This window comes from Paramormyrops kingsleyae, chromosome 21 (assembly GCF_048594095.1).
Source record: "Paramormyrops kingsleyae isolate MSU_618 chromosome 21, PKINGS_0.4, whole genome shotgun sequence".
NCBI classification, from domain to species: Eukaryota; Metazoa; Chordata; class Actinopteri; order Osteoglossiformes; family Mormyridae; genus Paramormyrops; species Paramormyrops kingsleyae.
In genome coordinates this window covers 6,315,113-6,341,590 of record NC_132817.1, presented here as the reverse complement: position 1 = coordinate 6,341,590, position 26,478 = coordinate 6,315,113, and the positions used below count along the sequence as shown (strand labels likewise).

At 46.4% G+C, this 26,478-nt stretch overlaps 1 protein-coding gene across 2 annotated transcripts in view; it reads right to left on the bottom strand.

Annotated features, from left to right (window-relative positions):
• The window catches only part of epha4b (eph receptor A4b), a 62,464-nt gene extending 55,436 nt beyond the window's left edge, over positions 1-7,028 (bottom strand). The window contains exon 1 of one of the 2 annotated variants that reach the window (XM_023818439.2): positions 6,687-7,028. In XM_023818439.2, coding sequence (XP_023674207.1) covers positions 6,687-6,774 — 88 coding nt within the window. In that variant the 5' untranslated portion in view covers positions 6,775-7,028. The remainder of the gene's footprint in view (positions 1-6,686) is intronic. The other variant, XM_023818438.2, reaches the window with a different exon arrangement.
• Between the last annotated feature and the right edge of the window lie 19,450 nt (positions 7,029-26,478).

Here is a 26,478-nt window from a genome sequence, read left to right as displayed (position 1 = left end):
CAGGAGCACGTCTCGCCCAGCTTCCGCCCAGGAGCACGTCTCGCCCCGCTTCCGCCCAGGAGCACGTCTCGCCCCGCTTCCGCCCAGGAGCACGTCTCGCCCCGCTTCCGCCCAGGAGCACGTCTCGCCCAGCTTCCGCCCAGGAGCACGTCTCGCCCAGCTTCCGCCCAGGAGCACGTCTCGCCCCGCTTCCGCCCAGGAGCACGTCTCGCCCCGCTTCCGCCCAGGAGCACGTCTCGCCCAGCTTCCGCCCAGGAGCACGTCTCGCTCAGCACGGCCCACGTCTGGGGGAGTCATTAATATGAAGAATAGATTCCCTAAAATTCATGAGGTTGCAATCACTTCACCTGCAACTTCGTATCTTAACTTGTGGCAAACATAACATTCGCAGGAAAAGATTCTCCATATTTGTAAATGGTTGTTTTATGAAACAAGGGAAGACCTACACCTTGGCCACAATATAGGATCTTCAGAAGTAATGCAGAGCTAATACTGCCAATGTGTTTGCAGGACCGGCATGCAATACCAGATGGAGGCTGTACAGTTAATCACACACAGCGGTAATCATTTGCTGCCTCTGTGTCTCCCAGCTTACTCCCTGTCCTGGGCCTTTACGTCTCTGACTCATCACAGACACTGATAATGGCACCGGTTAATGGAGGTATGACAACGCCTCCCCACAAAAGGACTGAGTAAACCTCTCAGGGTCACATTGTACCTTGTTCTTAATGCTGCTGTGGAACTCTATCCTGACTCTTTTGCTCGACATGGCACCTATGGGAGCGATCGCATGCAGCACCCAACACTCGCCGGGGACCACCGATATTCCTGTGGTGCATTACAGTATCCGATTCACACCGCGCAGTGACCTAAGAGGGGCTTGTGTCTGCTTAGCGGCACGATGCTCCTATGTGACGAATCCCGGGTCTGATGGAAATATACGCTTTTAAAGATATTCAAAGGTCAGAGCTCTTGTTTCTTGGTTCCCCACATGTGGCGTCGGGCCAAATTAAGCAGCCGTCAGCAAGAGGCAGCAAGGGCTTCTATGGCTGTATCCATAGGGAAGGGTTAGTGTTTTCAGCGTGGAAGGGACCAGAGACTCAAAAGGGCTGATGCAAGGTCAGAGCCACTGGGGGAGGGGGTGGGGGCGGCAATGGCCCCCGTCACAGACAGGCCTGACTGCTAACAGGATGACAAGAAGTACTTTCACTAGACTGACTGGAAGTGGATGCGGACACTGAGGGGGGAAGAGTTGGTCAGCAACTTAACGCAGGCTAACCAGTCCGGAAAAACTCCAGCTGTTTACTTTGCCTTCCATTAATGTTAATTTAATTTCAGAGCGTGTGAAACTGAAAAGAGCACCCGGGGGAAAAAAAATAAAAGTGCTTTCAAAAAATAAAAAAAGAAGTTTACAGGAAACAACCAGGGGAAAGAGGACTGGTGGTCGGTAGAGAGCAGGAACAAAGAATGTAGGAGGTGGGAGGTGGTCAAGGCAGAGGTGAAGGTGTGTGGGAACAGGAAGCCTGTTGTCAGGAAGGTGGATCTGCCATGCTCTGTGCGGCCCCAGGCCAGCCAATAGGAGAGCAGCTCTCCGCAGAGGTCCAATCAGCAGTCAACCACAGCCACTAGTACCATTATACAAGTGCAGCGCGGTAGGGGGAGCGATTCTGTTTCCACATGCATATTCTCTTATCCCTCTACCCAGAAAATGCATTTTATTCAGCGTAGGGTAACACTCTTCAGTTTTGACCTGTTTTCTGTTTTTACAGCTGTATAAATACTGAATGTAGGGTGGTGGAGTGGTTAACACTGAGGCCTCCAGGGTGGGGGATGGGGGGGGGGGGGGTCATATCTTGCCGCTGTCTCTGAGTGTGTGCAGAGTTGGCATGTTCTCCTCATGTTCATGTTCATGTAGGCTTCCTCCTGGTTCTCTGCTTTCTGCTCACATCCCAAAAAACAGTGGAATCAGGAGAAATGGCAACTAAAAACTGCAAATATTTTGAGTGCGAACCTTGTGATAGACTGGTCCCCCTGCCTCGTGACCTCAGGTCAGTGAGATCCCATACTGGGCACAGTTACAGAAAGCAGATGGACGATTAGTGAGGGTTCATCCTGATGGGCCTCGTTCCACGTCCCACATATGGCGTCTGTGACATTTCCAGCCCCAGTCCGGTTCCTCGGCACCTGAGAGCTCGAGTCTCCGGTGATGCTCAGGTTTGCCGCATCTTCTAACCAAGATTCCGGTGAATGCTGAGCCGTTACTCCCCAGGGTGACAGATCATTAAGATGTGCTGAGCATTGCCAGTCGGGGGGGGGGGGGATTGTCATATATACCCGCACCTGCTGAAGAAGTTGTGTCAGAACGAGGTTCCCCTCAGCAACATACTAAAAATGCAAGAAAAAAAAAAAAAAAAAAAACAGCCACATGTAACCTACGATATTAAAAATCCTTCAGGAAAGAGACAGAAGTAGACAGCCGTCCCCTATCTGCTCTCCTGGTGTGGTGGGGACAGCAGGATAGTGCTGTCCCAGGCAGCACAGCCATAGGGACACCCTAGACAGGCCGCCAGTCCATCACAGGCCGCCACAGCACGCACCATTTACCCTAACTAGGGGAAAACCACTCACACAGAGCAAAGGTGAGACTGGACCCCTTCCAAACCTGGTGCTGCTACACGATAGTACTACCCCACTGAGCTACCTTAAAGCTCATTGAAAATCGTTTCATGCTTTTCTCATTGCTTAGCAGTTCTGTGCTTTTTATATGTATTTATTTGTGTTTTAGTGAAAGAAATGTATATATTTTTAATATATTTATATAATTTTTATATATATATATATTTAATTATTTATTTTAAAAAAAATTTTGCTGAAGGATCCAGTAACATCCTGGGATTTAAACCCGTGAGCCTATGGTGTGAGCAAGTAGCAGGTAGACAAATGACATAGAGGTGGGTTTTGGTCAGTTCATGCATCTCCATGGTGACTGAGCAGCTGTCCTGCGTCTACAGATGAGTCAGGTAATGAAAGCCAGCTGACGGTGATCAGCGTGATCACATTGTTAAGGGTTAAATAAGGTCAGCCGGGCTCACTCTGGGAGACTGAGGGCGGCCGAATCACGGTCCCTCTAAGAACATATTTGTGTGCAGAATTAGAAGCATAAGGTTTTGTTTGCTAGGTTCCCGTTTATTAAATTAAAGACCTTTACTCTATGCTTGCTGGTTTATTTAGTTTAATAAGTCTAGTTCCTTAGGTATTCTGTTACAGGAAACAAATCCGATAATGTGAAAGAAGGGAAGGGGTGTGATTCATTTAGCTGACTGCTGCAAAGTCCTTATATCAGCAGGTGAAGTGCTTTCAGAATATTCTCCAGGATGTAGTTGTGCAAATGGCTATACCTGTATATCATGTTGTGCCGGGGAACTCTAAATAGGATCAGGAGAAACAAGGTCAGGAAAGCTGATATCTTTCTGCGAAGCCACATCTCATTGAGGAAATACAGGACTAGCCAAGCATATAAGTATTAGAAACCTGGGCAATTAATGGAAGGCTGACCCTCTGCATTCACCTGGCGGTTCAGCAATCTTGAGTCATTCAGCCCAAGCAAGCCTGTTGAACGAAGTGTGTCTGACAACAGGCCGCCACGTCTGTGTGTGTGTGTGTGTGTGTGTGTGTGTGTGTCACCATGAAGAAGTGATAGCTAAATCCAGCAGCAACACTGGGTAGCGAAGGGGACACTGGACAATAACAACAAAATGAAGCCACAAATGCCAGGGAGAATGAGCGTGTCGCGTTGAGGGGCGAGCGGGACGGTGTCTCTCCCATCTCAGAGCCCCTGACTGGCGCTGTGGGGCTGTGACCAAGGAAAAAGCCGCAGTCTGCCCAGTATTGAGGATTCTTGCTGCTCGCGAAGAGAGGCCCATTAGATGAAGGCTCAGGCTCCATGCAGCTCCGTCGATAATGTCCTCCACACATTGATTTAAAGAAAGTGCAAGGACAGCTGTAAGAATGGGCATCCAGGTGGGAGGTGTCTATCCCCTAAGGTTCTCCTCCAGGGAGGAAAGGCAGGAAAATGGGAGCCTCCTTCTCATGATCGACACCCTTCAAGAAAGTAAACGACCAGCTAGGACTGATTCATTAGCTTCTACACAGTCTGACTGTCATTTGTTTGCTTGCTTTCTAACTGTGAGCATGACAGCAATTTTATCAGCAGGTTTCCAGCTAATAGTATTTTATGCAAATAACATTTGTTAAATGGATATTTTTTTATAAATCTAATAACATGCAAATGGCGCACACAAGGAATTTTAGCGAACAGTTTAGTGTTGGCTGTTTTCGTGCCTTTGTTTTTACTTCGTTGTTCTAACACCATGCAGACTGTTGGCGACCGACAGGTTCCTCTGAGGAATTAAGGTTACGGGACTTTTTCGCTGAAGCCTGAGCAGGTGCTCCTGATTGGCTGGTCCGTTCTGCTCGGCTCTTTGGCATGTGCTGGACTGGAAGCTACACGGACCTCAGACCTTGAAGAGAAGCTTGAACTACCCCCCTCAGTTCATGGTCTCCAACAGGAAGTTCTCCCACCTACAAAGGTCCATTTCACTTGCACTAGGTCAGAAAGATGCGTTACCTCCCCTAGTATAGTACTGCTCTGCTACAAAAACCACTACCAGACCTGAGCCAAGGTGCCAAAGACCACGTCATTAAAAAGAATAGCTACAGGGGCGCCATCTGGTGTATCATGTTGGAACTGCATGTTTCAAAGCTGCCCCACAAGATTTTAGGGGTGCTGTTTGGGCAGCTATAAACACATAAGAAACAAATCAGAGGCAGTTTATCTTGGCCGTGGTATGTATATTCTACATGTAAAGCAATCACCCAGATTTTGAGCAATGTCTTCCAACAACCTTGGAATTGTATTCACTCAACATATGACATGGGGTCAATGAAAAGCCAACTCATAGCACCAGCTTTTTGTGAATGAAACCAATAGCTGCATGAGATAAACATACCAAGAGCCTCTAATGGCAGCCCCTTTACATGAAACAAACAAGCCAGTCATCACAGCCAACATTTTGCGAAATGGCTCAGTCTTGCAAACAGCCCAGCAATGTCTGGACACTTTATAACCTGGTTCAAATTAGGGTTTGGGAAAGATTCAAGCTTTGGCCCTCCCTGTGTCTGGGGGAACCACCAGAATTCGGTGATTTATAAAGAAACCAGAAAATCCAATATGGCAGCCATAGCCGCCTGCTTTGTTTGAAATGCAGTGATGTGGCTTCCTGTACAGCAGAGCGCTTGGCGACCCCAATTTTAACTAAAACCAGTTTAATTTTTCGAAAAACCTTATGGAAGCAGAATTGATCAAGGATTAAATTAAGTCACTGATGACTCATTGATAAACCTAATCTCAAATTGATGCAAAAGTTTAAAAAGGAATAGAACATATTCTTAAATCATTCATGAACTGAATAATAACGTTTATACAATGTTTCTTTGATGCACACAGAGCTTTAATCCAATTTTCCATCGCATCAGCAAAGTTGAACACAATTCTATACAATGATCCATGACCGAAATCCACAGTAGCCTCACTTCAGTTATCAATGCGACGCCGCCTGATCGTAGAAAACACAGACCGCCGACGCTTCATTATAAACATTTGGCGCGCGCCGTAGCTGTCAGGTTAACGCAGAGCTATCGCAGGTGGATCCAAACACAGCACCTGCAGGACGTCTAGGCGGGCAACGGCCACATGAAGATGTTTTACAAGGAGTCCAGTTTGTAGATCCACTGTGTAACATCACTATTCTGGAATCAAGGGATTTTATTGAGTGTATTTATATTTAGGAAAATTCACTTGTTAAATACAGATGAATTAAAGCAGTTGATCGACTTTTAATTAAGAGACTTGAACACACGCGCATGCATGCAATTGCATATATGCTGTTGTGTTCGTGACATTTTAGAGACACCGGTGAGTTACGACGCTGATGTCGTTTCGCCGCCGAGCCGCCAAACTCCGTAAACTCAGTAAAGATCGTAATTTCGCGCTGAGCTTTAAACAAGCGGACTGCCGCTCGTCTGCGGAATCAATGTTATGCACTTCATCCTTTTTAAAAATAAGCCTCCCGCAGTATCAGTTGCGTAAATCAATTGAATAGGCTGTGGCTTACATATCAGTTAGCGCTTGACAAATTGATTGTAATTTCTCTTCCGATTTGCTTTTTGAGATAACGTTTATTACGCGCAATATTGTAAAATGTAGTTGTATTACAGGCTATTTAGCCTATTATACAGTATATGAGTAACAGATAATTAAAACTTAGGTGTTTAAGGGTAGATGATGATGCAACAGCAACAATAATAACGATTGCATTGTTCATGAAGTTTGAAATATATTTATTTATAAAGTAATAATAAAATGTAATGCTTCTTTAGCTATGACTTAAAAAGGCGCTCGGGTATATACATGGGCTACATAGAATTCAAATTTAATGCCAGTGCCCTAGAAAAGAAATGTTACACAATTTTCCATGCTTCTTGGCTGTTTCCTTGCTTCATACGTGATTCATTCCAACCACAGGATCCTAGCAGAGACCGCACTTATATGTATTAAATAAATGGGTAGGTCCCACCACAAATCCGCGACAATTAATTTGGGTCAAAAGTGGTTTAACGAACCCTACCTTCATTCTCCGGGTAACTCCGTAAGGCTTGGTTCTGCGCCACTGCATAGAGGATAAGCAGACAACGGTAAATCCAGCGGAGAGCCATTTTCAGGCTGTGCTGTGTGCCCGACGCATCCCTCTATACAAAGTTACTGAGAACGAGGGGAGAAGGGAAGGAGGATCCGCCGCCAGCCTGCTCTGTCAATCACAGTGGGGTGGTAAGAAAGCGAGACCCTGGGAATCGGGGCGCATCCACACTTTTAAAGGCACACACGCCAGATGAAGGTCTGCATGAGATCTCAATCAGGCTCCAATCAAGCGTCTTTTCAGGCAAGAAAGGGGGCAAAGAAAACTTCATATCGAACGGATGCGGTATTAAACTGCTCCGTGCTGGATGCTTAAATACAGGGTGTCAATGCCCCTTTTTTCCGCTTGTTACACAAGGTTGGGCTGAATGAATTTCAGACGTCGATTTTAGTGATATCCATGCATTGCTTTGCGTAAACTGACGTATAAACTGGGTGAATCGGCTGGATAAACGGTGGCTTTTATCGCAACTGTAACTAATCCTGATATTCATTTAGAAAATCTAAGATTTTCCCGAATTCCCTTTTTAAACAGCAAGTGAGAGCAGTATCTCTGTGACATATCCCACAGTAATTTTTAGATATCTTAAAATTGCAAAAATACTATTAATGCGATGGAGTGGCATCATGCCCAGGGTGACTCGTGCCTTTTGCTATCTGCTCAAAAAAATGCATTATGCATTTATTCATGTAAGTACTGCGAAACACACACACACATAATATACATGTATGAATATATATAAATGGTTTCATTTATCAATAAGCAGTACTAAAATTAATATTTGCAGAAAAAAAGATTTGTAAGAGTTAATCAAAAACTATGCAAAAACAAGCACCTAAGCAGATTCCTTATGAGTGTCTCAAGCAGAAAACAAACCCCTTCTATTAATGCGATTTGTGTCAAATTCTGAGTCTCCAGTTTCACACCTGATTTCCGCAATGCAGTTACCACAGTTTTCATCATTATTATTGCGTTCATCTTCTGTGACGGTAAACATGCCTCTTTATCTGTGGCTTATGTCCCGTCGGAGCCGTGGGAATCCGAGCCTTTTGCGTTCCTGTTAGCATCGTAATGCTACTTATGTAACGCGACTGGGGAAACCTCACGCTAACATTCACAGCAGCGCATCGCAGAGGCTGCTCAGGTATCTCTGAAGGCTTCGGGGCAAGAGGGTCAGGCGACGTGTGGGGGGCTTTGCTCGCTGTTTACAGCCAGGCTTCACGTTGTTTGTGCTGCAAGGCGACAGTATTTGTTCCACCGCTACTTAATCTGCAGCACACATCCAACCTTCCCGTTGACCTCATTATTACTGCCACTAACTGATTTAGTCTTTAATTAGACCTGCGTACTCCGCCGCCCATTAGGAAACAGACTGAGAACCACTAGTTTAAGGCATTGCAAAGGAGGAACTTTGTAAAAGGAGATTAATGAACCGTGTATGTGTTCAGGAGGCAGGGGACGCCCTGCTTGGGATGCCAGCCTGAGGTGCAAGCTCACGCAATCACACAGTCGAAAGGCACAGATTCACCTGCCCGCACACTTCCGGATGCAAACACAGGGAGCGCGTGCAAACTGCACGTGCTCCGAGACGGAGCGGTAACTGCATGGGCCCACAGGCATTTGCATTTACATTATTATTTTACGTATGGGTAAAGTGCATGAGAATAATATGTCAGAGGTGACAATCACATCAGCACTGAGGAGATCAGCTGGACTGTAAATCATACAGGTGATACTCTGCTAAAGAAGCCGAAATGTCTGGAATTAGTTGTGGGGGGGGGAATATGGGTCAGCAGCAATGAAAGGCTCATCTGCCTGGTCGAGTCTTTAAAGGTTATTCACTGGCATTGGGAGCCGCTCACTCTTGTGTTAATGTCTCTATTGTTGGGAGGGGAGGCCATTTAATGGCCAACAGCTTGTGCTCTCGTTTTAATGGAAAAGAAAGGCTCCGGGAGGGCATTCAGCATGCGGCTTGCTCACACCACCTCCGCCGCATTAAACCACCGGGGCTGGCACTGGCCTGCGAGCCCGGCACCGCCTGCACGCGGCTGGGAGAAGAGGGAGACTGAGGAATAGATTCCCTTTCGGCACCTTCCAGATGAAGGAGGGCCGTGACAGGCGGGCAAGCCGATTCATCATGTTACCCGACCCCCGGCGGCACACTAAAGGTGACAGGGATTGTGGGAAAGCATGGCGCACAATGTGACCAGTGTCCGCCCCCCCCCCCCCCAGGTTTGTGGGACCCTCTGCAGCAGGAGTCACCGGAAACGGCCCCGGGGCCCATCTGCGGCTTGGGCCTCAGCCCTGCTGTATCTCAATCTGCTGCTCCGAGGGATCAGCAGAGGATCAGCAGAGGATCAGCAAGCCGACCGGCAGGAGCCTCAACTCATCCGGCCCGTGCATCACATGTGGTCACCAGCAGCCCAGATCAGCCCAGCTATCAGAGCGCGCCGCTGACAGCCCTGCTCTACTCCACATTATTGATGGCATTGAGCATTGTGTTGATTTCATGACTTCTCTGTGTCTGGAGATACCGATTATTTTTTTATGGCTGTTCCCGTACAGGATTCCCTGCAGAAAACTCATTTATTAGTTTTTCGGGGAAAAAAATGAAAACTGTAAATGCTGACAAATAAGTGTTGAAATTTCAACTAAAACATTACAGCCAGACCACAAATCTTACCGCAATCCTGACCACAAGACAGGAAGCACCAGTTATCTGCTTTATGACCAGATTATTGCCGGAGCCTTTCTGGCCTTCATGGATTTGGACAGCACTGTGTGATTTGTCATGATTTCCCCATGAATGGTCACTGGCCATGAGAACCGCAAGCCTATCTGGGTTCTCTATGCGCTACACTAACCCCCCCCCCCCCATTGGTCCACCAAAGGGAACAACACAAGGTGATTGGCTGAACACACACTAGTACGAGTATCGACCACAAACACTATTAATGCTTATTAATGTCTAATGATGGTGGTCAAGTCAAATGCAGAACGTGGACCGTGGACTTAGTCGGCACCTGCCCATCCTACATACATGGATTTCCATGGCAACCATAAGCAACATGCCAAAAATGTAATGCAAGGGGTATCTTATTGACCAATGAGCAGCCTCGACTCAAAAGTCACCAATTATAACCTGGCAAACCAAAGAAGGAACTGTACGTGGATTGAAACACGTCAAAGAGGCCCAGACATTAGAAGCAAGAGGGCGATATATCTCTCTCGCATGTGATGGGCCATAATTGGATCTAGCAGTGCTCCTAGCCGCCATGAAGACACCATTTTCCTCACGCTGAGATTGCATTAGCCGTGTTAGAGGAGCTAAGAATAGCGGGTCTGGACACTGCCCATTCATGGACTGGAGCTGGAGGTTCGAGCAGCAGGCGCAACAGCCAAGCAGCATTACCGCCAGGGAGGGGGGGCGCCTGGGCGGCATTACCGCCGGGGGGGGGGGGCTTGCCGTTCAGTCCCGGCATGGAAAGCAGAGTATAAACTTCAGCCTCCTTCTCTTCCCTCAGCTGCATTTTGTTTAAAATGTTTACATTCCGATTCACGGGTTCGAAAACGTAGTCATTTAGACGAGTACAATGAAATACTTGCTTACCTGCCTCCCTGCAGACTTGCACAACATATAATAATTAATAATAATAAATGCCAAATAAGGGCCGGCGCGGCGTTGCAGAGGGTAGCACTGTCGCCTCACACCTCTGGGACCAGAATTTGAGATTGTGCCATGGCTCCATGTGTGTGGAGTCTGCATGTTCTCCCCGTGTCGTCGTGGGGTTTCCTCCGGGTTCTCCGGTTTCCCTCCACAGTCCAAAAACATGCTGAGGTTAATTGTAATTACCAAATGGTGCGTGAGTGTGCCCTGCCATGGGTTGGCACCCCGTCCTGGGTTGTCCCTATAGGCTCTGGACCCCCCGTGAGCAGTGGATAAGCAGTTTCTGAAAATAGATGAAAATAACAAAATAGTGAGAATAATAATATTGTGTGTGTGTGTGTGTGTGTGTGTGTACACAATACATATGCATATACAATATACTGTACAATAACATCTAAGTAGGACAGCAGGATGCTGAGGTTATAATGCTTAATAACTGACGGTGGAATTGAAATTCTAATGCGAGTTCTCAGTGCGTATGTAGCATTCTTAATACTCTCTGGAAGAAGCTGTTCCTGAGTCTTGAAGTCTGGCTCCTGATGGGTCTGTAGCGTCTTCCAGTGGGGGAGGAGGGTGAAGCACGACTGTACTGGACGGGGGTCTTTTCGGATGCAGCTTAAGGGGTAAAACCAGAAGTAACCCGGTGGCAGCGGTATCCGGGTTCGGAGCGGAGCGGATGAACAGTCCACCTGTAGGAGGCGCTGAGAGCTGAAGTGTTACTGTGGCCTCACAGCATAAAGACTGTTCAGATCTTTGGCTGTTTATGGCAGCAGTGCCATAACCCCCCTCCCCCCCGCCCCACCCTCAATGGAACGATCGTTTCTGCCATCAAAACACTGCCGAATGTCCAACTGAGCAGCGCGAATCGATTACAAGACAAAGCGTGTGAGTTACGACAGGGACGGCGTTTCATAATTTCTTTTAATTACCAAACAGCTGGCTCGTCCTTGGCTAGAAGTGATCAATATTTCATTAAACAGACCGACGCTCACAGGGATGTGCAGGGGCCAGAGAAAGAGGCGGCGGCATCTGAAAACGCTCCCGTTTCGCGGCATAAAAGAGTGCGGTGTTCAAAGAGGCCGAGGGCTTTCCAGCTACTGAGAAAGGGACAGTGTGGCCAGCCAAGACATCCTGGGGACCCCCAGAAAGAGGACCCCCAGTGGGAGAAACAAAATCACAGTGTTTTCAAGCAGTGTTTTCAAACATGCCAAAAATCTTGTTAGGGACAGGTCATGCCCCTCGCAGGGAGAGCCCCCGGAAAAGCCTTTCACCGTGACCCCATTTAACCTGCTTGTCTGAACAGACGACCCGCAAAGTAAATTGAGGTATCCTGTCACACTGTGGCTGCTAAACAGAATAGTTTAGGTTCAGCCCGCAGCCAATGGGGGAAGAAAGAGCAGATGGAGGAGGCGGAGTCAAAGCGGTGCATAAAAATGGAAAAGACAAAAAAAAACTAAAATGGCTACATTTATACAAATTAAGATATCTCTGTGTTCTGATAAACAACAGAAATGTTACAATGATATTATAAACATTACGTTTTTAAAGTCAATTTTAGAAGGACTGGATCCCAAGAATGCTTAAAGGATCATTACATTAAAAATCAATGCATTTATTTTTTTGAACATTGCTACAGTTGCAGATGAATATGCGCCATCTAGTGGTACATAAGCAAATCACATAACTGCAAACTACAGAAAACCGCGGTCTAAAGACAACGTAGTTTGACTGCTGATTTGTATAATGTTTGAGAGGTCTGTAGTTAGATCTGTACTCAGAATGGATGTTTAGAGGTCACTTCACAAATCTTAATTATGGGATAATTGTGTAATGACTGTACATGGTAAACGTTTCCTATTTTTTTTTTATTATTATTTTGAAATGAGGTTGAAGTTCTTCAGTTGATGGGGGTCGTTGGGTTTGTAAAATTGACACAGCAGACAAGCTGGCGAAGCGGTAAAACTCTTTATCTAAAATGATTGTTTCTGGATCGCTGGTTTCTTTGATCTGACGTGAACCGTAAAATCGTCGCAAGCGGCCGGCAAATGAAGCTGCTTATTGACTGCAAACCGGCCCCTAGGCTGCTTTCTCTCGCCAAGCCGACGCCGCCCGCATCCTTCTGCTGCCCAAATATCCGCCTGTGGTGTCAGCGCCGTTTAGCAGACCTATGTTATGTAAATGTCCGTATTTGGATAACGAGGGCAATGAAAAATATTATAGGTGCTGGGGAAAGGAGATAGTACGGAGTCAAAGTGACAATGCAGGGACGTGATGACACGGCCAAAGAAAGCAAAGTTTGTCCTTCAATGCATGAAGTGTGACCATAAATAACGAAATCATGCAAAATAAATTAAAGGGGAAAAAATCGTGGGGTTATTAAGATCGCTTCCTCTTAAAGTTTTATTTTGTGTTTTTATTTTTTTATATTGCTGGCTTCAGTTAAACCCTAAAAAGACCACAAATTTGATCAGTGTCGATTTCTATTTTTATTTTTGCTTTGCCTCTTAACAAGTTCTCCAATTTCTGTCTAATGTGGGAGAGAGAGCTGACGTAGGCGCTTCCTCCTACCGGCATGTGACAGACGTGCATGAAGACCCTCAGCAGCACGTGCGGCAGCACCAACACCGTAAATTACCGGGAGCCTGGCTAAAAATAGTGTATCGTAAGCCACTCTAAAATACCAGCTCTTCTACATATAAATACTGAAAATAGGGAGTGAGTCCTTTATAATATACCTGTCAGACTGCTCCACTATCCAGGAGCCTTAGACCTAACTGTCTGCAGTTCTTTTATTTATTTGAGGGATTACAAGTACTCTGAGATAAGCGGCCAGAGGATGTATGGATGGGGGCAGGGAAGGAATTATAAGGCTGGCCTGCCTACTGTGTTCTGGGTCGCATGCATTAATTAAGTTGACTAATTACCAGTTGGATAAACAGAGGACTGACCTTTCAGTTTCAGTGAAAATTTATTCAGTCCCAAAGCCAGTGAGCAGACATTATGACACATGAAATGCAATGATACTTTCAGCTTCTGCGGGTTACAGATCTGTCGCAGCAGGTCATTGCAATATCTCAGTCTGCTATAGGCGAAGAGAAGTGTTAGTCTCCTCTAGCTTTAGAGAAAATTTCTTAATGTTTCAGAGATTCGGGAGGCGTGTGCTAGATAGGGAGTTTAACGCCAGTCTTAAGAGAACAGGCTTGTGTTGGAAATGACACCTTCGCTGACTCAGCAGAGCTCAGGGTAAGGAAGGCAGGAGCTGTCAAACAGGCTGTTGCATCAGTGCCGCTTCGTCCAGGGATCCGAACTTCAAGTTTTACGGCACTTACAGATGGAAAATTCCCGCAGTCTGGGTGTAGGGTCTTCAAGACCGACTGAAAGTACATGGAAGTGATGATGACTGTAAGGGGCAAGGAACTGGCATGGGACTCAAGCCCATGCAATAGCGATGAACAGTCAGTCAAACCAAAAACAGCACTATGTACAGAAGTGTAGCTGACTTTCCTGCATCAGAGAATAACTGTATATCTTCTATGACTCATGTAGGTTTTAAAAATTTGAATAAGAACTCACTATGGATACGGCTTAGTGTTGTGTCCCATGGGGGTCTTATGTGTCATAGAAACCACCTTCTGATTTTGGGGTGCGTGGTCGGACAAACTACACCTTGCTGGGAACTTAAAATTTTCCCATCATAACTCCCATTCCCATCTGATACGATTGACAAATAAAGAAAAAAAAAATGGACTCTTTTGTTCCGTGACACTTGTAGGCCTTTTAAGATCAGCAGAAACTTGAGCCTTTGTGCTTGAAAGGGAAAAGCGATAAGAGGAGTGAGTCTTCGTGCTCCATCCAGAACTGGAGTGTGCAGAATTTTAAAGAAGGCCGTCTGTGAGCGGGCGGCAGGAGTGCAGCGCGCACGGCCTGGAACGTAACCCCCTGAGTCATGTTTATTCACCGTAAAATATGACCTTAACTTGCTTTCCAGTTTAACAAGGACCATCTCCTTGTCAGCAATTATTGCAACCTTGAGCTTTTCATGAGATGGGGAGCAGGCTGAGTCTGATTCAGCTTGGGAGCCGAAGCAGGCTGTTCTGCCTGGGCTTGTTCCAGCTTTGTCAAGTGCTGCGTTGGTGTCGAGGCCCGTAAACGGGAATGCTGGTATGGTTCATAGCTGCTTCAGTGCAGTGGAGCTTATTTAACTGACTGCTGATGGGCAGAATGGGTTCCCAGCAAACACACGCACGTGTGCACACACACACACACACACACACACACACACACACACACACACACACACAATGCACAAAGGTCATGAGTACTTGCAGTCGGCAGGTCGCTCGTACACAAACAAGCCACAGGATCTGCCCTACTCTAGACACGCTCCAGACACGGCCCGGCTGTCTCGGGTCAGGCAAATCCACCTTCTCGGAAGACCAAAGGGGAGAGAGTATCGATTTTTTTTTTTTCAAAATCTATTCGGACAGTTAAATTAAGCTGTAAGCATCATGAGGTCCTGGGAGTAGAGGAATCTAAGCGAGGTCTCCAGACGGGTGCAGCAGAGAGCTGAGTAGAGTAGTAAAGCACTACAGAAACATACAAAATGTTTGTATATGATGTCATTAGCTCAGTATTGCCTTATAAACTGCATAACCTCAACTTTCCCTGTATCTTTTCTATGCTGGATATCTACCCCCCCCCCCCCCCCAACCCCCCCAGCTCTCACTACCCACAATCTCCTCCCATGTCTTTAGGCTGGGGCCAAATCGCTTTCACTCTGCGAGGTTCACTTAGCAAACTAATCACCTTTCCACTGAGCCCATTATGCAAATGACAACAGTCGTTTCAACAGCCATAAGTCTGCTAATGGTAGACAATGCCAGTCCATTGTTTCCTGCCGTGTCCCTCCCCGTGGATTAAAACCCATCCACGCTCCACAGACACCAGTGGCTGGAGCTCCAGACCAGGATGGATCTCTCCATCACGCTTGGCGTTTGGCTCAGTCTGCAAGCTAGTCACAGAGTATCAAGAATGCCCTGATGTCCGTCATCCCTGCATGTCAGGCTGTCTGAATGCCCCGATGTCCGTCATCCCTGCATGTCAGGCTGTCTGAATGCCCCGATGTCCGTCATCCCTGCATGTCAGGCTGTCTGAATGAATCTTAGAAAACATTTTTGATTTAACAGTTAACCATGATAATTTTTGATCACTTTAACATTCATACTTACTTAAGGGTGATGGCACCTCTTAACGGCTCTTAAAAACAACCGATCAGCACGAGACCTCTTATCTCTAGGGGTGTGGGTTCGATTTCTGCCAGGCTCTGACCTCCCTGGTTATGTGTGAGCTTCTGGTTTCTTATCACAGTCTGAAGACATGCGATCTAAGTGAACTGGCGTGTCTAGCCCGCTCTTAGCGTGTCATCGCGTGTGCGAGTACAGATTGTTCACGATTTACTGTACGACTGGCTTCCCTTCTAACAGACAGGTCATATGTTCAAATGGATGTATGTTTTAGTAGGACAATCTCACTGACTTTTAGCTGTCTTGGGGATGTGTGTGAGGCGGGGATGGCTGCTCCCATACAGTACAGTACTTTCCCATGCTGGCACTGCTGGGCGTATGGGTGACCGAAATTTACTTTTACATATGTTTACTTGTTTTATTACTTTTTTAAAAAAAAACTTTGGTTATATGTCCACGTCATTGTAAGTTGCATAGGTTGTACATTGGGGATAGTCTGTATGTGCCACTTGATGGGCTGACATCACGTTCTGGGTATACCTAGTACCCTCTTTCTCCTGGTATTGGCTCCAGGATAATCGCAGTACTACAGGAAGAAATACATTTTGGTGGGGTCCCCCTCAGTAGATTTTGCCCGCTCGTTATTTTAGTACGGGGCTCCGTACCTGACTGGATAGGGGGTTAAGGGAAATGGTCGGAAAGCAGCACTTTTGTACGTTATTCCTACACAAGAGGAGCCGTTATTCCTACACCAGCACCAGCCATGTTGTACTTCAACCAGCAGGTGGCAGTATACATATGAGTGTTACTGTGGTTACTGTTGGTTTTAGCCTAACAAATGAGAATTGCTCCACTTGATATGGCAAGCAAAACCATGTGACACGGCAGTTGGGCAAGGAACATGTGACACGTTTATTGTGGGGGGGATGGGGGTGATGTCAACACACAGGAAAGGCACAAAAAAGGCAAGAAACGAAAATTAAACTTGGAAATAAAACAAACAGGGCTCAGAAAGTGTCTCGGGATCTGGGTTCAGGTTTATTTTTTGCAAGAAAGAACAGAGCATGTCTTTTCGTAGCTTTAGTCATGAACGACACATGAAGTGAATCCAGATGAACAGATGAACAGATGAACTCACCTTACTCTTCCTCCCAACAGGACCATGCCCCCTCCTACCTTCTATTACCTCATCAACAAAATTCTTGAAATTAATATAACTCTGTCTTGCAGAAGAGTCTCTTCCTCTCTGCAGCTATTTAGGTCAATGCAGGACGAGCAGAAGGAGTTAAGAAACCAGGCTCGCCTCAGCGCCTTCCGGGCTTCACGCGGACTTTCATTGCACGGCACTGAAAACGGCATCAGCGAGGCTTGTGTTTAGCCAAGTAAACAGAGCTTTTGTTCTTCATTGTCTCTCGCTATCTATCTTTTTCTCCAAACAGCTCAAGTTAAGCGCAGTTTGGAGCTTTGAAAATAATGTACCGGCGTCGTGCTGCAGGCCTGCGAAATGTGGCAACCCGGTTTCCATCTGAAACGGCGGCAGCGTCTGAATCTGCCGGCTTGTCAGTCCCCATTCTGTCTCTGGTGGCCCGTTCTGATTGACATATTTCACAAGGCGGTGACTCAGGGAGAGGCGCAGGCCGTATGATCGTGATTACCATGAATACAAAAAAATATATAGCAAATATATTAATAATATAGAAATACAGGAGGGTTACAGGAGTTCATGGAATGAAAGTTTGTTGTGACACCATAGAACCCTGTGTTAGTCCATCCATCCATCAATAATAAAATTATACGTTTTCATTCTAAATGTTGCATGTTCGTGAGTATAAGCATATGGTATGTTGGCAAACACATGCACTGAATACCGGCTTTAATCTGGAGATAGCAATGGTGTTTTATACGTACAAAAACCACACAATAAGTATCCCTGCTTATCTCAGTGGACTGTCCCATGACAGCTGTTTAGAGCTATTGCAGTATATTAATTTCTATTAATTTTAAATCAAGGAAACATTTGAACTGTAATCTTGTTGAGTTGGCGAGAGGATATTTTAACTGAGTTTTAACGATACAATTTTAACTGTAGAAGTTTAGCTATTAAAGAGAACTTTAGTTAGTCAGATGTTGCCTGGAACTGCATGTCCCAGATGCTGTACGAAGTGCAACTGCAGGTTTGTAGCTCCAGATGTTCACTAACACTCAAGTACTTTGTCTCTGACTCCATCGGGTGAATCTGAAGTTTTAGTTCTCTGATGGAACAGAAGTGTAAGAAATTTGACTTTGTGAAAGGTCAACAAATGATGATTTCTGGGCAGCCCATTGCTGAGGAACTGGACTGCTAACATGAGTAGCTATCGAAATATTTTTGTCACCAGACTGATTCTCGTAGGGATGTCACGGTCAGGCCCTTGAGTGCAGTGCTTACCCCATTAGCTCCACGGACACTGGCTGACCCCGTTTTCTCACTTTTATCCAAAAAAATATACAACTATCTGCCAAATGTATACAATGTAATATGTAATGCATTACATTGTGAGGACCTGTTATTTCGACGTTGTGGGGACCATTTTTCAGGTCCCCACAAAGCTCTGTGAATGTAGTCAAAAAAGTAAAAATGCCAAAAGTCTCGTATTTTGTTTGGTTACTTATGGTAAAGGTTAGGGCTGAGTAGGAGTTAAGGTCGTCATGCTGGGATTAGGGTTCTCGCGATAGAAATGAATGGAAAGTCCCCACAAAGCTGTGTGTGTGTGTATGTGTGTGTGTGTGTGTCTGGCAGAGTGAGGTCATTAGCCACTAGCTTGCTCCACCGCCACTGAACCCAACCTCAGGGATCAGCTGAGGCTTTGGTGTCCTCCTGCTGGTGGAGATTGGACTGCAGGATGGCCTGCAGCTTGTGTTGGTCTCCCTGGAGCATGAATAGATGCAGTTACGCCATCAGGGTACTATGTTCTGCCCTGCCCCCCAACCTACACCCACCAACACCCGCCCCCCCACCACGTTTCCTGACCTGCGGCCTGGTATTACTCAGAAACTGCTCCTTACCCAGAAAAAACCACATAGCATGCACACTAAACAGTGGTAATTTTTTTTAGATAACACTTTGCCTTTTAAATAAGCTGATAGGCATAGGTGTTGCTACTCTACACGTTTATTTTCTACTCTTCTGCAGACACTGGTGTCGTTTGTAGGCTTCCTGTGTGCAAATAAGACACCTCGATCAGCAGCTGTGCACAGGTCGGCCATGAAGATGCCTTTATGTTGGGTTGCTTATTCGTATCAAGGTCCCCTGGACTTTAACAAAGGTCTGCTTTGTTCCGACACCCAAAGTACAGCCTACAATTCATATTCCACCTCTTTAACCTGGACAGAAAGGAGGGTCAGGACTGTGTTGGACTGGTGAATGTGTTGTGATATCCTGTGCTCTCCTATTCCAATCACAGCCCTGACGTTGATTCCAAAGACGATGACAAACCCATCCTAATCCTACTTATAAATGGACATGGGACAAAGAAATAAATTATTATTTTATAATTTATTATTTTATTTTATATAATAATTATTTTATGGGGTCTAAATACCACCATCCCATTTAACGTTCAGTCAGGAGTTGATAATGTAAATGTTTATTCTACTGTTGCTGTAATAATGTCTGTTTTCAAAGGTAAGAATACTGCCTGGAGGGTTGAATCGGGGTAAGACCCCCATCCAGCTAAAGTCAGTAAAAGTTATCTGTGTTTTATTTGCAAAGTGATACTTGACTCTTTTTTTTTTAGCTTAGTGAAAAAGAGACGTCGCATTTAGGTGTTCATATCTTCACACTGGGGTGTTTTATGTAAAATAAAAGGCTTTCAGCATCCAGTTCCTGCACAGACCTCAGTTTTGCATTTATTCACGATGGCCTAGAGCAGTGTTTCCCAAGCTGGTCCTAGGGGAACCCCAAACAGTCCACAATTTTGCTCCCTGCCAGACAACCCACATGTTTGCTCCCCCTCAATCATCTTGGGAGGAAGCACTATCCGGGGGTCCCCAAGGACCGGTTTGAGAAACACTGCCACAGAGGGTAATTTCCCTTCGGTTTGAACTACTTTTGCAGTGCTACTCCATGTCGCCCTCTAGTGGGAATATTTAAAAACATTAGATGTGACAGTGATAATCACTCTTATGCTTGTTTTTCCTGTAGAATGTCAAACAAGCGAACATTATTACAGAGAAAGGGGCTGTTATTGCTTTTAATTTAAGGAAATAGAGGAATACAGAAATAGAGTCTGTGTGTTTCATTGTGTGTTCGTATGACATTTGTGATGTCGTAATGTGTGAGTCTGTCATGTGTGAGTATGGGATGGAGAAAGAGCATTTCTCTATGTGGTATGGGATTAGATAGTGAGTGTGTGTGTGTGTGTGTGTGTGTGCACTTTTGTAGGAGGAAAGTATGACAGCCTGAGCAAACACTAAGAAGGGGTGACCTTTCTGTGGCGGTACAGCTTGTCACTGCTGCCACTCACACCCTTGCTGCTGGCCACAAGCCTCCCCCCCCCCCCCCCCCCACCTTCTCCAGAAATGCAAATCTATCTACTCATCTCATTTTCTAATCCCTTCTTAAGGTGCCTTCTCTCTCACTGCAGCACCATTCAGATACGGTATATATTACTGATGCTGTTATCACTTCTGTCTGTCTGGTGCCTTGATTGGGACGCCGCTTCGATGTGTAAGGTTAAGCACCTCTCTCGAAGTAACAGCTGCCTTCACGCCGAGTGAGATCTTCCAGCCAGTGTGCAGATCCTTGGGTACATCACTCACTGGCCCGGCCCCTGCACCCTTAACAGAAGACAGGGCCCTGATGTCACTCTCATCCTCAGACTTTGACCGCGTAACATATGGATTCCGCAAGCGCCAGTGCGCAGACGACAGTGGGGTCAAAGGTTACCCTCACATGTTCCTGTTCACCCTGCCCACCCCCCTCACGTTATCTGTCTCCAGCAGTGTTAGGAATTTGCATAATTTTATGAAGCGCCCCTTCCCCCAGGAATCGTCGCCATCTGTGATGCAGGAGCCCCCAACGAGGGCCTGTAGCTGATGCGCTCGCCGAAAGTGTCACGACCGAGTTCAGCTGTCTACCCTCCTTCCCGATCAGTACCAGTCAGCTCTGCCCTTCCCTTCCCTGAACTCCCGTTCCCTCTGTTTTCGCCCGTCACCCTGACTCTCCCAATCTGAGAACCGCACTAGGGAGTGTGTGTCCTGATAAGGATGCGGGAACTCAAGCGCCTTACAGCGAACACATTTTTTATTATGTACCTGAGTGATGTTATTCAGGGAGTACCTGACTTTGCATTACATTACAGCATCACATTTGACTTTACAGTCTGCAACTTAACAAGCCCTTCAGTCTATTTACAGCCCATATAACACTATGCGACACAGGCGGTTGGAGAGCCTGTTTTGGGGGGGGGGCCTCAACCCCCCCGCCCTCCCCATTTTTGTTCCAGCTGCCCCAGAATAATATGTTTTTTCTAAAGCTATTTAGTGATTTGTCCCATATTCCCGTAACCCTCCACTCAGCAAACTTTACTGTGGGGAACCCTCCCCCCTGGAAAATTAATTTGTGTTGGGTTGTCAGAATAACAGACGGAACACAGGCTCGCTTGCCCGATGAGCATGAGAAGGGTCAGCCCATTCCCAACATCGTGAGCTTTCCTCCATGACTGCTGGCTAGAAACGCTTCGTATGGGGGGAGCGAGGCCCCCGCTGATGAACTGCGCTGTTTCTCCGCCAGCTGCGAGGCCTTATGGTCTGAGGCTGAACACCTCCCAGAGCAGGACGTGACACATCCGCAGAACATGCTCTCTATCTTTCATGAGTAACAGACAGGCCTAGTTCAGACAACGTTAGCAGAGATGGGATGTTTCTGGTCCATGTGAGGTCCTACCTACTGTCATCCCCAAGGTCGTTGGAAGAGAGGGACCTTGTTGTGGACCCTCTCCACAACACTCCCATCGGCGTTCTTGGGCATCACTCTACCTTGGCTGAGGCTGGCAACTTCCTCTTTGCTTCTCACCTCTTCTGCATGGCTGTTGCAGCTCAGGTCCTGCTGGGCTATCCTGCTGGGAGACTCCTTCCCAGTTTTGATGAGCCTTTTGTCCACCTATTAGACCAGTGCTTCCCAACCCGGTCCTCTGCGACCTACAGACGGTCCACATTTTTGCTCCCTCTTAGCTTCGGGAGCTGGGAAGAAGCAAAAACGTGGACCGTCTGCAGATCCCCAAGGACTGGATTGGAAACACTTTGCTTATTAGACAGTCCATCACCCTGCAGGTAATTTTATCAATTATTTCCCCTTTTTCTTTATACTCGTCTACACACTCATGCACCTTTCTCGCTTCAATTTCTCCACACATTTACTTATTTTTAGGTGATTTTTAAAGCTTTTGCTTGTCTATTTACCCCTGCTTTAATCCATTATTACTTCAATCATTCTGAAGGCCTACATCTTGGTTATTCAAATCACGGTCCTCAAGGGCTGATTTTCCCGCCTTCCTTTACCTGTGAGCCGAGTATGAAGCCTCTGGCCAATCAGAATCAGTAATTATTAAACTGACTACCTGGAAGAACTGAAACCAAGGCCTGGATTTCAAATTGAGGACCAGATTTGAAGAACCCTGTTCTAGATGTACCAAAGGCATCTTTTTTATCAGCCAGAAGGTAATTAAGTCATAGTTTATGTTTGGGGGTTCAGACCCAATACTATACTGTGTTTTTTTATTTGCTTGCCTGGACAGGGTGCGGGTGCATGCAGCAATAGTAAAATACACCCCCGCATTCACTTAGGGAATACTCACACTTGGCCCGGCTGCATTGTACTGTACCGGAGTATGATTCGCCTGCTGGCCTGTGCTCACATTGTACGTAAAGATCCTGGTTGGAGCTTCTGTCATCACCGTGTTTTTCTGTTAAACAAAACATAGGAAATAAAACGCTATCGCGCAGCGCAATGGGGTTCGCGATTAACGTCTTTATTTTGTGCCTTTTTTGCAGTCGTTTTGGGCACGATGACACACAGATACATCATGTATGCAACGCAGTGATTTTTATTTATTCGTGCTGCTCCAGTAAGAAGACAGTCCCACATTTTACCAAATATCTCAGAGATTGTGCAGACTAGTGTTGCACTGGATACCGGTACTGAAAAAGTACCGCGGTACCGCATTTTTGAAAGCTGTTCGGTATTAAATTTCTTTAATACCGATACCAATTACACTATTACAGACATCTATAACGCTAACTATCGAATCAGAACCATTGACTCAATATGTCTGAACCATCATGCTATATGGAATACTAAAATATCAGCTATTTAAATATCTCCCAAGCTTCGAGTCAGTGATTTATGTGAGGGATCTTATAATACGGCATTATCCTAGCAAAGTCATCCTTTGCCATCCTGTTTGTGAAATGTTTGTCGCTACTCGAGTGTGTGCATTATTTTTTTCACAACGCACTACGCGGCCTGAACAGCCTTTGCAGGCTGTGTCCTTGGGATCTAATCCATTTCTGGGCTGCATATGAAGGAACCATCAAAATGGGACTCGCTGCTGTGACACATTCGGTCTTTGAAAACAGCATTTGAAGGATGCAGCTCTCGTAATTTGGTTCATGTATAGTGCACATGTGTGTCAGTCGCGTCATTGACGATCGTCTGTGTTCCGTACCTGGGCCCGGTTTGCGATCACACTAGGTGCCCAAATCCGACTAACTGTGCTGCGGCCCAACTCACCAAGCAGGCCAGCGCACTGGTACGGACTGACCGCAGTAGTGAAACGAATTGGAGTTTTGGGAGTCAAACGTGTTCGGGCACAGTACAGATCGATTAGTGCGAGTGCACCCTCAGACGGCGCTGTTGCCATCGTACTCAGGGTTTCGCTGTGTGACGGAGGAAAATACGTCGGCACTCACTGTTCTTGTGGTTGTGACTTTCCTTTCTCGCTCAGTGCACTGCTGCTCTCTGCATCGCAGACCTCAGAGGTGCGACGTGGAGCAGTTTAGCGAGTTGATGAGGAAGTGGAAGAACACAGGCAGCAGACCCAGAGCGAGCTTCCACGACGCAGCGTGATCTTCCAAGCGGAGTGTCAGACACCTCTGAGCAATAGCTGGATGAGGGTCCCCCCCATTGGGGTCGCGTCTCGGTCAGTGGGTTATGACACAAGGCCAGTGATCAGACATTCACCTGTTCAAATCCCAGCTTTAGCAATAAGTCGTCTTGTTGATATTCTTTTCTCTGCACATCTGGCATTGCAATCCAAAAGTAACAGGAAGAAATCAGATTATGTTTCTTAAATATTGTGATTCTTTGATTGGGTGACTGACTATGTTTCTTGCCAAGTTTTTGGTAATTACATTTCTAAAGTAACCCTTCAAGCCCCGGTGCTCACACCCACAACTGAGCCGGCAGGCTGTAGGGCCGATGCCCCCAGGTCGTGCAGGCCGGCATGCGGAGGCAGCACCGTGGGTCAGTTCCACGCCGGGAAGCCCGGCTTTGGCCGCGCGCTCCTCCATCATCATGCCTCTCCAGCTCGCAGAGAGCAACGCTCACGGGGTTTTTTTTTTTTTGGCATTTCCGTTCCACTCACCGCTGCTAACACCCATGAGTCTAACCGCTCAAGAGAGGGGCCATGGAAAGCATGAGATCATTTACGGGGTCCTAAATGATCAGGTGTCTGACCTGCAAGAAAGGGAGTGGGCATGGATTAATGAGTAAACTGCAAATAGACGTCAGAACAAAGGATCTGAGAAGTACCGTTCTATTTATATGACAATGAATCTGTCCCTTCATCAGAATTGATTTCTGCCATTGACTATTTCATTATCTATTTACTTAGCATCACAGTGTTCTTTGCAAATTTATCTATGTATATATTTACATAATGATACAGAAACCACATTCACAAATTTGACATTCGTGGTTTCGGTTTTTCATGAGTTAGCCATTGAACAATTAAACGTGAATATTTTTGAAGCTTGCAGAAAGTCGCAGAGCAAAGGTGAAAGAATTAATGAAATCTTGAATCACATAAAATCATGTAATATCTAAACATTAGGCATAAAATTTTTGGTTTACTGTATCCTGAATATTAAACACCCTGATTTGGGTACGCCGTGTATCTTTGTCTCGATTACCAGCTGCATTCGTGTGTTCGCTGTCGTTGTGACAATGGAATCTCGCTTTTCTCACAGTAACTTTCAAACTTTTCAGTGCCGTTAATTTTAGCATTTTTAATATTGGGTCCGAAACGTAGTGCTCCCAGTTTGTACATACGGGGGCATAATTTACATGGTTTGTATATTAAATAAAAAGGTCTAAATGGGAAATGACAAAGTAGTTTGACACGAAAAGTGTGCAGTACAGTACAGTACAGTACTAGCAGACTGTTATGGGTTGAGATTAGGGAGCCCAAGTATCATCTGTGAACTTTCACATTGGCCGGGATCTTCTGCGCTTAACCTCCATGAATGTGAAAGGGGGGGGGGGGGGGTTACTGTAATTATCAGGACCAAGCCCAGGCTGGCTTTTCCAACTTTTCTGGATCCTTTAAAATTGTGCCTAATCCATCAGTTTTCCTGAATCACCCGTCCAGAGCAGGTTCATGGAAGCCTGGAGTCCATCCCCAGGAACATGCCCGTCCATCGCACGGCACACGCTCACACTCATGTACACTATAGGAAATGTACTGATGGGGCTCCAGGGACAACATGCCCGTCCATCGCACGGCACACGCTCACACTCATGTACACTATAGGAAATGTACTGATGGGGCTCCAGGGACAACATGCCCGTCCATCGCACGGCACACGCTCACACTCATGTACACTATAGGAAATGTACCGATGGGGCTCCAGGGACAACATGCCCGTCCATCGCACGGCACACGCTCACACTCATGTACACTATAGGAAATGTACTGATGGGGCTCCAGGGACAACATGCCCGTCCATCGCACGGCACACGCTCACACTCATGTACACTATAGGAAATGTACTGATGGGGCTCCAGGGACAACATGCCCGTCCATCGCACGGCACACGCTCACACTCATGTACACTATAGGAAATGTACTGATGGGGCTCCAGGGACAACATGCCCGTCCATCGCACGGCACACGCTCACACTCATGTACACTATAGGAAATGTACTGATGGGGCTCCAGGGACAACATGCCCGTCCATCGCACGGCACACGCTCACACTCATGTACACTATAGGAAATGTACTGATGGGGCTCCAGGGACAACATGCCCGTCCATCGCACGGCACACGCTCACACTCATGTACACTATAGGAAATGTACTGATGGGGCTCCAGGGACAACATGCCCGTCCATCGCACGGCACACGCTCACACTCATGTACACTATAGGAAATGTACTGATGAATCACCTAACCACAGGTTTTGGGACTGTGGGAGGACACCCCCCCTAAAATGAGTAGAATATATAACCACCAGATGTATGGGGGCAGGAAGCAAACCCACAGCCCTGGAGGCGTGCAGCCACAGAGCTACCCAACACAACACGGCCCCTCCCCGAAACAGGACTGAGTACATCATACGGTCTCAGTCATACGGAGTACCCAGGCGCGTCCCCCCAAGGGTCAGCCACACAATCATTTAGGGGGTCAGCCACACAATCATTTAGGGGGTCAGCCACACAATCATTTAGGGAGTCAAGATCTGAGGTTTTATGCATCAGTCTGCTTCATGTTTTTTGACTTCATTGAGGTGTCAAGTTGAATGAAGCATCACTTTGTTGTACTTTACTGTATAA